Source organism: Capra hircus, chromosome 9 (genome assembly GCF_001704415.2).
Source record: "Capra hircus breed San Clemente chromosome 9, ASM170441v1, whole genome shotgun sequence".
Taxonomy (NCBI): domain Eukaryota; kingdom Metazoa; phylum Chordata; class Mammalia; order Artiodactyla; family Bovidae; genus Capra; species Capra hircus.
Genome location: NC_030816.1, coordinates 27,786,701 through 27,799,245, shown reverse-complemented (window position 1 = coordinate 27,799,245; position 12,545 = coordinate 27,786,701). Strand labels below are relative to the sequence as shown.

General features: G+C 42.0%; 1 protein-coding gene across 2 annotated transcripts in view; it reads left to right on the top strand.

Annotated features, from left to right (window-relative positions):
- FIG4 (FIG4 phosphoinositide 5-phosphatase) overlaps window positions 1–12,545 on the top strand; it is a 167,446-nt gene that overhangs the window by 60,607 nt on the left and 94,294 nt on the right. For both annotated transcript variants that reach the window (XM_005684577.3, XM_018053077.1), the window contains 4 exons: window positions 7,493–7,626; window positions 8,906–9,022; window positions 11,010–11,055; window positions 12,055–12,203. In XM_005684577.3, the coding sequence (XP_005684634.1) occupies window positions 7,493–7,626; window positions 8,906–9,022; window positions 11,010–11,055; window positions 12,055–12,203 (446 nt within the window). The remainder of the gene's footprint in view (window positions 1–7,492; window positions 7,627–8,905; window positions 9,023–11,009; window positions 11,056–12,054; window positions 12,204–12,545) is intronic.

The window sequence follows — 12,545 nt, the reverse complement described above, 5'->3', positions numbered from 1 at the left end:
TAAGTTCAGAGACTCTGTGGTGGGTTTTCTAGGAAAGAGAGAAATGAGCATGTCTGTCTTCTAATTTCCTGGGGTGAGCTAGGTATGGGTGAAATTCTGCCTCAGTTTCCAGGACATCTGGGAGAAGGAAGCATGGAGATCAAACACCCACAGACTAGCCTTGATAGAGTAACTTCCCTTGACAATCCAGAAGATCTGCTGGGCAAGATAACATGTGGTAATAGGATCTAAGGACTAGATTCAGAAATTGGGGTGCAGTTGTGGCTCAGGAATCAGTGGACAGAGTGGTGACCTGGTCTCATAATTCTGTGCTTCCATGTCAGAGTACACTGTCGGGTCAGCGTGTCTTGTGTATATGAGCAGGCAGCCAGGTCAGAGCCTGGCGTGGAGGATAGGCGACCAGGTAGGAAATTGTATCTGTGTGTGTTGCAACCAGATGAAATGGAGGAATCTCATTCTGTGGCTAGGAAAACCCTGAGTGTGAAAAGCGAGTGTTTTGTTTATTATGGCTATGGCAGTTGGCCAACACCTTCTAGTATCTGAGATTATTCCAACAAGTTGGTTATAAGTATTTGTTGTTGTTGTTCAGTCATGTCTGACTCTTTGTGACCCCATGTACACCAGGCTTCCCAGTCTTTCACTATCTCCCAGAGTTTGCTCAAACTCAGGTCCATTGAGTCAGTGATACCATCCAATCATCTATCCTCTGTCACCCCCTTCTCTGTCTTCAGTCTTAGCATCAGGGTCTTGTCCAAAATCAGCTCTTCATACCAGGTGGCCAAAGTATTGGAGCTTCAGCTTCAGTCCTTCCAATGAATATTCAGGATTGATTTCCTTTAGGATTGACTGGTTTGATCTCCTTGCTCTCCTAGGGACTCTCAAGAGTCGTCTTCAACACCATAAAAAGCATCAGCTTTTCAGTGCTCAGCCTTCTTTATGGTCCAATTCTCAGTTCTATACATGATTACTGGAAAAACCATAGCTTTGAGTATACAGACCTTTGTCAGCAAAGTGATGTCTCTGCTTTTTAATACACTTTCTAGGTTTGTCATAGCTTTTCTTCCAAGGAACAAGCATCTTTTAATTTTATGGCTGATGTCACTGTCTACAGTGATTTTGAAGCCCCCAAAGATTAAGTCTGCCACTGTTTACATTTTTTCCCCGTTTATTTGCCAAGAAGCGGTAAAGCATCTGTCTACAATGCGGGAGACCTGGGTTCGAGCCCTGGGTTGGGAAGATCCCCTGGAGAGGGAGATGGCAATCCACTCCAGTACTATTGCCTGGAAAATCCCATGGACAGAGGAGCCTGGTAGGCTACAGTCTATGGGGTCGCAAAGAGTCGGACATGACTGAGCGACTTCACTCTCTCACTCTCTCAGTGGGACCAGATGCCATGATCTTAGTGTTTAGACTGTTGAGTTTTAAGTCAGCTTTTTCACTCTCGTCTTTCACCTTCATCAAGAGGCTCTTTAGTTCTTCTTTACTTTCTGCCATTAGGGTGGTGTCTTTTGCATATCTGAGGTTGTTGATATTTCTCCTGGCCATCTTGATTACAGCTTGAGCTTCATTCAGCCTGGCATTTCACATGATGTATTTTGCATAGAAGTTAAATAAGCAGGATGACAATATACAGCCTTTAGTTACTCCTTTCCTAGTTTGAAATTGGTTCTAACTGTTGCTTCTTAACCTACATACAGGTTTCTTAGGAGGCAGGCAGGGTGGTGTGGTATTCCCGTCTCTAATATTTTCCATAGTTTGTTGTGACCCACACAGTCAAAGGCTTTGGCATAGTCAATAAAGCAGAAGTAGATATTTTTCTGGAATTCCCTTATTTTTCCTGTGATCTAGCAGATGTTGGTAATTTGATCTCTGGTTCCTGTGCCTTTTCTAAATCCAGCTTGTATATTTGAAAGGTCTAGGTTCAGGTACTGTTGAAACCTAGCTTGAAGGATTTTGAGCATTACCTTGCTAACATGTAAAATGAGTACAATTGTGTGGTAGTTTGAACATTCTTTGGCATTTTTCTTCTTTGGGTTTGGAATGAAAACTGACCTTTTCCAGTCCTGTGGACACTGCTGGATTTTCCAAATTTGTTGGCATATTGAGTGCAGCACTCGAATAGCATCATCTTTTAGGATTTGAAATAACTCAGCTGGAGTTCCATCACCTCCACTAGCTTTGTTCATAGTAATGCTTCCTAAGGCCCACTTGACTTCACATTCCAGGATGTCTGGCTCTAGGTGAGTGATCGCACCATCATGGCTTTCTGGGTCATTAAGAACTTTTTTGAACAGCTCTTCTGTGTGTTTTGTCATCTCTTCTTAATATCTTCTGCTTCTGTTTTATTCATAGTTTCTGTCCTTTATCGAGCCCATCTTTGCATAAAATGTTCCTTTGGTATCTCTAATTTTCTTGAAGAGATAGCTGGTCTTTCCTAGTCTATTGTTTTCCTTTATTTGCATTGTTCACTTAAGAAGACTTTCATATCTCTCCTTGCTATTCTTTGAAACTCTGCATTCAGATGGGTATATCTTTCTTTTTCTCCTTTGCCTTTTGCTTCTCTTCTTTTCTCAGCTCTTTGTAAGTCCTCCTCAGACAACCATTTTGCCTTTTTGCATTTCTTTTTCTTGGTGATGGTTTTGGTCACCACCTCCTATACAATCTTATGTCCATAGTTCTGTCCATAGTTCTTTAGGCACTCTATCAGATCTAATCCCTTGAATCTATTTGTCACTTCTACTGTAAGTGATTTGATTTAGGTCATCCTTGAATGGCCTAGTGGTTTTCCCTACTTTCTTCAAGTCCGAATGTTGCAATAAGGAGCTCATGATCTGAGTCCTAGTCAGCTCCCAGTCTTGTTTTTGCTGACTGTATGACCTGAGATCATTAATTATAATAAGCATAATTCAATTTAATTAGAAACCAAGGAGTCCTATGTCCATTGAAGCCACCGTTTAACAGTTTTGAAGATTTTCCTTGTGCCAAGGCAGTCATAAAAACAGTCCCTGCCTTCTCTGGGCTTACAGTCTAACAGGAGATGGTAAAGTGAGGCAGAGGTACCAAGACAGGGTTACAATGCTTATAGCGGGAGAGAAGTCTTCCTGAAGAGGTGATGAGTCAGTGCAACGCCTCTGAACGAAGAGCCCTTTACAAGGCCAAGAGGAAAGAGAGCAGCAGGTGCAAAGGCCCTGGGACGGGAGGGCATAAGGTGCGTTTGAGGAAGAAGAGGCCTCTCTGACTGGGTCCCAGAGAATGCAAGCAGGAGAGCCTGTTGTGAGAAGAGACTGGAGAGGTAGTTACGCAGACTTGTAGAGCCTTGTAGGGTGTGTTAATGAGTCAGGTCTTATCTTGACTTTGAAAACCATCGAAGGTTTTGTAGAGTTGAGAAGATGGTGATCAGATTTCTGTTTTGAGAAGGTTGTCCTGATCGCAACTAGAGAACGAATGGGTTGGCACAGACTAAATTCGATGTTGGAAGACCCCATAGGCTGTTATAATTATCCAGAAAAGGGGTAACTGGCCGCAGCTGGGGTGGCATGGCGGAGGTGGGGAGGAGTGCACACAGGCAGTGGAGCCAGTGATGAGCTGGGTCTGAGATGAGGGAGAGGGAGGGGCGAGACTTGACCCCCAGGTTTCTGGCTCACTCAGGTGAATGGGTGGTGATGCCAGGCACTGAGCCAGGGAACACAGACTGTCTGTGAGGGAAGGCGGTGAGTGCGGCTTGAATGTGTTGAGGTTTGAGATGGATGGAGTCCTGTCAAAGGAGATGGTAAGTAGGTGGTCGCTGTGTGAGATGGAAGCTCGGGAGAGAGGTCTGGGCTGAGATGTGATATGATGGCCCATCTGAGTCCTGGCAATATTTGAAGACGTGGGTGTGGAGAGGATGCCCAACCGAGGGTACCGAGAGAAGAGTGGGGAGCCTCTGGTCTCGACTTGAGAACCTCCAGCTCCTGATGTCCAGGTAGAGCAGGCGGAATCCGTAAAGGCTCAGAGGAGGGACAGATGGGAAAGTAGGAGGAAAACCAGGTGCGTGCTGTGCTCTGACAGCTAAGAGAAGGCATGTTTCATGGTGAAGGAAGCAAGCAGTTGACCGTGGCAAAGGCTGCTGGCGGGCCAGGTAATATGAAAATGGAAAATATGCTCATTGATGTTCCCAGCACCAGGGCACTGAGTGACCTGGACTGAGGTGCAGGAGGACTTCTTCCCTCAGTTCAGTTCAGTCGCTCAGTCGTGTCCGACTCTTTGCGACCCCATGGACTGCAGCACGCCAGGCTTCCCTATCCATCACCAACTCCTGGACCTTACTCAAGCTCATGTCCATCGAGTCGGTGATGCCTTCCAGCCATCTCATCCTCTGTTGTTCCCTTCGTCTGCCTTCAGTCTTGCCCAGTGTCAGGGTCTTTTCCAGTGAGTCAGTTCTTTGCATCAGGTGGCCAAAGTGTTGGAGCTTCAGCCTCAGCATCAGTCCTTCCAATGAATATACAGGACTGATTTCCCTTAGGATGGACTGGTTGGATCCTCACCTAGTGAGAAATGTGGAAGAGTTGGTGTTTTCATCTGGTTGTTGTTTCTTGAAGAGATCATGATGTGTTTTAAAGTGTTTGGGAAGGATCTGTTTGAGATCCTTAAAGAGAGGAGAGAATACAGGAAAAAGAAGGGATGATCAGGGGCCTCATGTACTTGAGAGGAAAGGAATCTGAAACCTGGAGGGAAGGGTTATTTTAATGGGAGGACAGAATCATAAGGGTATGTGTGTGTGTGTGTGTGTCAGGGGAGGAAGGTGATGAGGAGGGGAGCCGTGGACAGTGAGGCAGGAAGCTTTAGTGCATGAATTCAAAGGAGCAGGGTGTGGGTGTGTGTGTGTGTGTGTGTGTGTGTGTGTGTGTCAGAGGAGGAAGGTGATGAGGAGGGGAGCCGTGGACAGTGAAGCAGGAAGCTTTAATTCTCCCTCTGTCACTCTTTGGCTTAGGAAATTATTGGTCTCCTTCAGTTAGATGACTGCCAACACCCCAAACTCCTGTAATATTATTATATATAATATAATAATAATCAGAGCTTGACTTTGTAAAATAAATCAAGTATTAAATACATCACTTTTTAGACTTTTGTTCACATCAGTTCAGAAATTTCATCTCTCTTGCTGTCAACTCAGAGTGATATAAGACAATAGCTGGATGACCCATAACCTCAGCCTGATATTACACAGTAGCTATAAGAAACATAAAAAAATTAAAGAAGCAAAACTCTACCAACAAGAACCTTCATGAACAATTTTCTAATAAATGTATAGGCAATAAGATATTGTTTGTATAGAAATAAATTATTGCTGAAGCACTAAATTAAAAAGTTATCACTAGAATATAAATGTCAATCTAAGTTAGTGAATTTTCTTCATATATTACTGAGTCCGTGTAGTGTAGTTAAAAGCTGTGGTTAAATGGAGATTCATGATGTATGAAATCAACTATTTCTCTATTAAGTATGCAGGTTCAAAATATAATATCAGATACATGTGGTTATAAAGTGTTCCTGCCCAGATTTCTCAAGTGAACATTTACTTCTTAATATTTAAATGCCAGTCAACAGATTTTAAAATTATTGTTGTTTATTATTTCATTGTCATAAAAATCCTGACAATAACGAGAAAATACTTTGGAGATTAAGTTGCTGTTTTGTAGAACAGAAAAAATGTTTGATTGTTTTTGTCATCAGTTACTTTATTCATTGGATAGGAGAAGACATTTATTCAGTTCCCTTGGAAGAAGTCCATATTAACTAGTCAAAGTGTGTCTCTGTGTATGTGTGTAGATATCAAGGGATAGTCACTCTTTGTTCTGCCTCCATATGAAGTGTCGAAAATGGAATACCTTTCTTGATTTTTCTCTTTGGCCCTGTGTGTGAACTGTCTCCTTCCCACCCCCTTCCCCACGTGTGTAAGTTTGAGACACTGCTTGACAAAAATTTCGCAGCAGTCCTTACACTGTCAGTGCTGCTGCTCAGGGTTAATAGGAAGCCAGCCAAGGGCCTGATGTCATTATCCATCAGAGGACTTTAATCTGGGGGCCTTGGATGGCTATTGGGAGGATCTCTGAACCCTTTGAAATGATGTACAAAGTCACTTGCATATGTAAAGCTTTCATCTGGTCGTTAAAAGAGTCTGTGACCCAAAGGCAGTCGACTGAACGATTCAGTAACGAACCCGCTGTGGGCAGACTGCATAAAGCATGCTCTTTGCATAGAGATGATCCCAAGTTGATGAAGTAACCTTACTTGTGCATCTCCTTAAATGTCAGATTTGACAGAAGAAATTCACAAACCTTTTGTTTCTCTAGTTGGTTTAAAATACTTTTGAGAAAAATTCCAAGTATGTAATTTAATTTTCTCAGATGTAAAAATAAGCTAATATTTGTTCATGGAAAACTGATTTATTACTGGTCTTAACTTGAATTCCTCCATTTGACATATACAGTTATGCAAAATAGATACGTTTTCTTTCGTTTCCTTGGTGATTATCTACTTAAATTCATGAGAGTTAAGTAACCAGCATGGTTGAAAACAGCATAGACCTATCCTGATGCCAGTAATAGTCCGTATTGCTGAGTTACTTTTTATTTTCATGTTTGTTTCTGAGTAAAGTCCTGATCAGAATAATAATACAAATGGTCTGTTTTGTATTAATATTTATCATGCGTCAGATGCTCTGATAAGAAATTACCATGTTTCATCTCCTTTAAACCTCACATTAATCCTTTAAGGGAGGTGCTGCTGTTACCCATCTTATAGATGAGGAATTCAGGAGGCAGAGAATGAGCTCCAAGCTCACAGCTGAGTAATAACACACCAGCCCCGCTGTGAATGGGAGAATGTGTCTCCCCTTGAGTGGGAGACAGTGTGGTCTCTCCGGAGCTACAGCAGGCGGGCGAGGAGGTGGACAGCTAAGATATAGTCCCATTTGCGCCTCTCAGCTTCAGTGCATTCAGCCACAGTGTAAAAGGGGAAGGCAAGGCTGCCTTGGCTACCTCCAGGGGATCTTATGAGAGTCAAGTTTAAAAGTATATGAAGGCTATGAAAACGTTCTCTGCTCTGCCAGTTTGGGGATTATCCATCCAAGCCCGGTTGATTTCTGTCTGGTCCTTCGCTGGCTGGGGCTTGGGGGTCCTCTCTTCTGGTCTTCGGGGATTCTCCTTGGCCACAGTGGGGTGTGGAGAGGGTAGGACAGGCCTGTGTAGGGTGAGCTGGACTTGCTGGGACTGTAGGAGGTTACGAGGAAGAAATCTGGTCTCTTTGAGTATTTAGTGCTCATTATCTGTTGATCATAATTCAGTGGCATATTTATTTATTAGCATTTATTTTAATTTTAATAAGGTAGGTTTCATTTTTTTCATATTTAGCACTTCATCTTTTTGTTTTGCCATAGTGGCAAAGTTACGTTTAAAGTCTGTTCTCCAATTAAGGCATTTTGAACACTGACGATGTTTAATTTTTGGAAAAGGAAAGAGAAAAAAGGAAGCATGAAAGAATTCTGAGTGAAGAGCTTGTAGCTGCTGTGACCTACCTCAACCAGTTTTTGCCTCCCGAGCACACGATTATTTATATTCCATGGGACATGGCCAAGTACACCAAAAGGTGAGCAGATGCTCTTCTTGTCTGGTTAGGTTTTCCTCTTCTTGTGATGTAGAATAGCAGGAAGCGACCTCCCCCGTAAAGTGACTCTTATTTTCCTTTGTGGAGCTGCTTGAGGGCTGGTTTAATTGCTGGTGTATAATTAGAGGGCTTAAATTAATTGATCAAACTCTCTCTGCCCACCATTTTTGCCATTTGCAAATTCTCTTTGAAGTATCCCAGTGACTTCAGAACACCTCTCCTCAGCTGCTTTTCCTCAAAGGTGTTAGTTTCACCTTTTCTTTCTATTTCATTCTATCTCCCTGTTTAATTCCTTTCTCAGATGCCACTTTCAGACATTCTCACTTGTGGGTGAACCAGCACTAACTCCTGACCGTTTATAGTAAATCCAGACCCCTTGATGTAATGTGAAAACCCCAGCATCTGGTTGGTTCCAGAATATAATAACTCCTTTATTCCCAGTGCTATTCTGCTCCTGCAAAAGCTAACCGGCAGGCTCTGTCTCCAGTGTGGCAGCCGAAGTCCAATTCTGGACCCTTTGTTCCTATGTTTCCTCTCCCTCCAGTCCTCCTCCCTACCTCCCAGGGTGCTTTCCCACCTCTCTCACCGTCAAGTTCCGATTCCAAACTCGTCTCTTCCAGGGAGCTCTCATTAACCTTGCATTGTCCTTTGACTCATTTGCTGGGTGTCCTACAAACACTAGGTTCACATCAAGGTCTCTCTCTCGTTTTCTTAATGTCACTGTATTGTTTTGCACTTGACTCATTGTACTTTTCTCTGAATCATTTTACATAGTTAGATACATGCACGTGCACACGCGCGCGCACACATACACACACACTTTCCCAGAGTATAAGCCTGGTTACTGGTTGGTGCCGTTCATAGTAATTTATTTCCCAGTGTTTTCTTCCCAAACAGCCTCACTGAGCATTGTGCTCTCTTCACATTTTATGACTGCGTGTTGACTTCACTGACTCCACTCTTGGGGAGTGAAAGGCTTTGGAAAAAGCTCTTGCTGGGAGATGCCATGTGCCAAGTTTAAGGCTTGCCAACAGTTGCTATTGAGTTACAGGCCCTTCTTGTGCCAAATCTTGCTAGTTATTGAGTACACCTTGCATTCTAGAAGTTAATTCTTACAATGTCCCTATTGAGTACAGACCAGAGATTTGAAAAATTACATTCCCAAGTATCATTACTGTAGCCTTGGCTTTGGGTATAAACATAGGTGCATATTAAGAGTCGGGCCCTTCTCACTTCTCTTACTCTTCCTCCTTGCTCTCAGCAAGCTGTGTAATGTTCTAGATCGCCTGAACGTGATCGCAGAAAGTGTGGTGAAGAAAACAGGCTTCTTTGTAAACCGCCCTGATTCTTACTGTAGCATTCTGCGGCCAGATGAAAAGTACGTATGGTGTTTTAAAACCTAAAAGATATCTAGACGTTAGCTCTTATAGACAAAAAATATTCTAGACATGAGCAGTTTGTACTCCTTGGAAGATAGATGACTTTATTCCTTTGAGGAGATGACACCCTGCCCATGTGTCTGTGGAATGAATGTTCATGAGGGTGGGAGATTCTCCTGGCAGGTACATACCTTGAGATGGAAGCCACAGAATCTCTTGCTTCTTAGAATAAATGTTATATAAGGTAGTTCTGTAAAATAAAACTTTCTGTAATGAATTCTGTGTTTCAGTAATAAATAGGAGCAGGAAAATTTTTTCTTATGCACCCGTCTATAGATTAGTATTTATACTAACATTTTAATGAAATTTGTCACTGTGTTAGTTATTTGCTCACAGATCTTTCTTCACTGGGGCTTCCTTGGTGGCGGAAACAGTAAAGAATCTGCTTGTAGGAGACCCGGGTTTGATCCCTGGGTCAGGAAGATCCCCTGGAGAAGGAAATGGCAATCCACTCCAGTATTCTTGCCTGGAAAATCTCGTGGACAGAGGAGCCTGGTGGGCTACAGTCCATGGGGTCCCAAAGAGTCAGACCAGTCTATACTAATATTTTAATGAAATTTATCACTGTATTATAGTCATTTGCTGACAAATCTTTCTTCATTACTACTTTGTGAGCTTCTTCAGATCAAGCATCTGTGCTTAATTTATCTTTAAAGAACCAATATTATGTATTTCCAGCTTTTTATTTTCAGTTAGCAAAGTTAACTATAATGGTAAAGAAAAAGCATGCAAAAAGCAAGAAAAAAACCCTAACCAATTATTAATGTACATCTTTGCAAGTAATCCTTCTGTTATAGTTTGAATTTCAGGGCACCTGTGACCAGGGTCCCCAGGACTCCTCCCAGGCTCGGTGATTTCCTAAGAGAACTCAGGGGTCGCAGTGTATTGTTGTCCTCTTGGCTGTGATTTATTATGAACAAGCAAAACAAGGCAAAATTAGCCAAGGGAGAAAGCACATGGGACAAAGTCCAGAGGAAATGAGGCACTCGCTTGCAGAGTCCTCTCCGGCTAGAGTCACACGGAGCATGTTCAGTTCCCCCAGCAACTTGCGACAGCCAATGTGAAGTGCTGCCAACCAGGGGGGACGATTGAAGACTTGGTGCCAGGGTTTTTACTGGAAGTGGTCCCGCAGGCAGCTCCGCCTGGCAGCTACCAGAATTTCAGGCTCCCAGAAGGAAAGGCTGTTCAGCAAACCACGTTGCTTCCACAAACAGCTTAGGCACCACGAGCCATGCTTGTCTGTTCTGGAAATAGTGGAAATTAAAGTTCCCAGCGCCAGCCAAGGGGCAGCCTTGCAAGCGGGCCTTCCTGAGGATAGCAGTCAGGCCTGCTGTGTTAACTCTTTTTCTGCACTGCACCTTCTTTTAAATAATTAAAAGATTGATGTCATTACATAGTACTTAGAATATTTCCCCACGCCTTCATTGGTGAAGGCATGGAGAAAACATGTGGGAAGGAAAATAATAAAGAAGTTTGTAGAAACAACGAAAGGACTGTAGCAAAGCTCCATGAAGGAAAGCTGGAGGAAGGAGAACCTCCTAAAGTCGAGGGGAGAAGGAGCAGGCCTGGTAGATTGTGTTATAAAGTTGATCTGCAATTATTATTCATATCTATAGAAACAAACAGGAAATGGGCTTAAATTAAAGCAAGAGACTTTGGATGAATGTGGGTGACAAAATGCTAGTGTGCGGGGCTGGAGCAGGTTAAGATGCTCCTTTCCTGGCCTCCCTTTGAGGGGATCATGGGTAGCATTCCATCTCTGTTATTTGCAAATTCACTTACCCGAGAAAGTAAACTGAATCAACGGATTATTTGGGGGGGGTTCAGCCCTATTACTTTGATTCTTAATAAAGAGCTGGTACCAAATATGAATATAGATTATGTTATTAAATATTTTAAAATTAAAGCATGTATTTTTAAACACAGGTGGAATGAACTAGGAGGATACGTGATTCCCACTGGTCGCCTGCAGGTATAGATGACATTGTGTTAATAATGAACAAAATCTGTATCCACTGTGTGTGATGTTTTCTGAAAGCAACCATGGAGAGAGATACTTCTTATTGAATACAACATTATTAATCATTTGAGAACAAGTTGTAATGCCTTGCAGCTAATGTGTAACTCTTGGAAAGGATGTGTAGCTGAAACAGTAATGGCCCATGTATTTTTGCGGGGGCTTCCCAGATAGCTCAGTTGGTAAAGAGTCTGCCACAGTGCAGGAGACCCTGGTTCAATTCCTGAGTTGAGAAGACCCACTGGAGAAGGGATAGGCTACCCACTCCAGTATTCTTGGACTTCCCTTGTGGCTCAGCTAGTAAAGAATCCACCTGCAATGCGGGAGACCTGGGTTCGATCCCTGGGTTGGGAAGATCCCGTGGAGAAGGAAAAGGCTACCCACTCCAGTATTCTGTCCTGGAGAATTCCATGGACTCTACAGTCCATGGGGTCACAAAGAGGCAGACACAACTGAGCAACTTTCACTTTCATAGATTTTTTTTCATATAAAGCAAATTATTGGAAATAGAAACATAAACAGAAATGTGTAAAGAATAAATTAGAAGGACTTTGGAAAATGAGCCAGATAATCACTATATATATTAATTATGCTTTAAGAATGAAACGACCTCAGCCACTAAATATTTTGGTTTGTATAGTAAAGGAGATAGACCAGCAGGAAAAGCACATATTTAACTAATTGGTACATGTGGAAAATGTTAGCTATTTGTTTTATCTTGTTAAATTTTTCTTTAGTCTTGTTAAACTAAAGAAAAATTCAAATACAGATAGAAGGTATAATGATGCTATTGGAGCAATATTGTGAATAGCAAATATAACCTTCTATAATGAAAAAAATGCTTCATTATTTGTTCAGGAATAACACCCTACTTGTAGCTTGTCTTAAAGAAATCTTGAGTAGGATGGAAGTAGTTCTGGTGACTGAATAATGATTGACCGGTGTTTCTCTTAGACTGGTGTTCTTCGAACCAACTGTGTGGACTGTTTGGATCGCACCAACACAGCACAGTTTATGGTGGGGAAATGTGCTCTGGCTTATCAACTGTACTCCTTGGGCTTAATTGACAAGCCAAATCTACAATTTGATACAGATGCAGTTAGGTAAGCCTTATTTTCTTGCCTTTCAAGTGCTGGTAATGACAGAAAGCAAACTTGATTAATCATAAAGGACTTTTATGAACTTATTTCCCCTTTTGGCTTCTCAAAAATTATGTTGTTAAAAGATGTTATTTAAATTTGGTAATATCTATTTCTATTAAAGCCTTATGTGTTGTTGCCATGGTTTTGTTTTCCTATTCATGTTAATTATCAAAAAAACACTGTGTACTTTAGATAAATCCAAACTAGTGAGTTTCTTTAAAAAAAAAAAAAAAGGCTGTGTCAGGAAAAAAAAGTAATATGCCTTCATATATTTTGAATTAAACAGGTAAGATAGATAAAAGA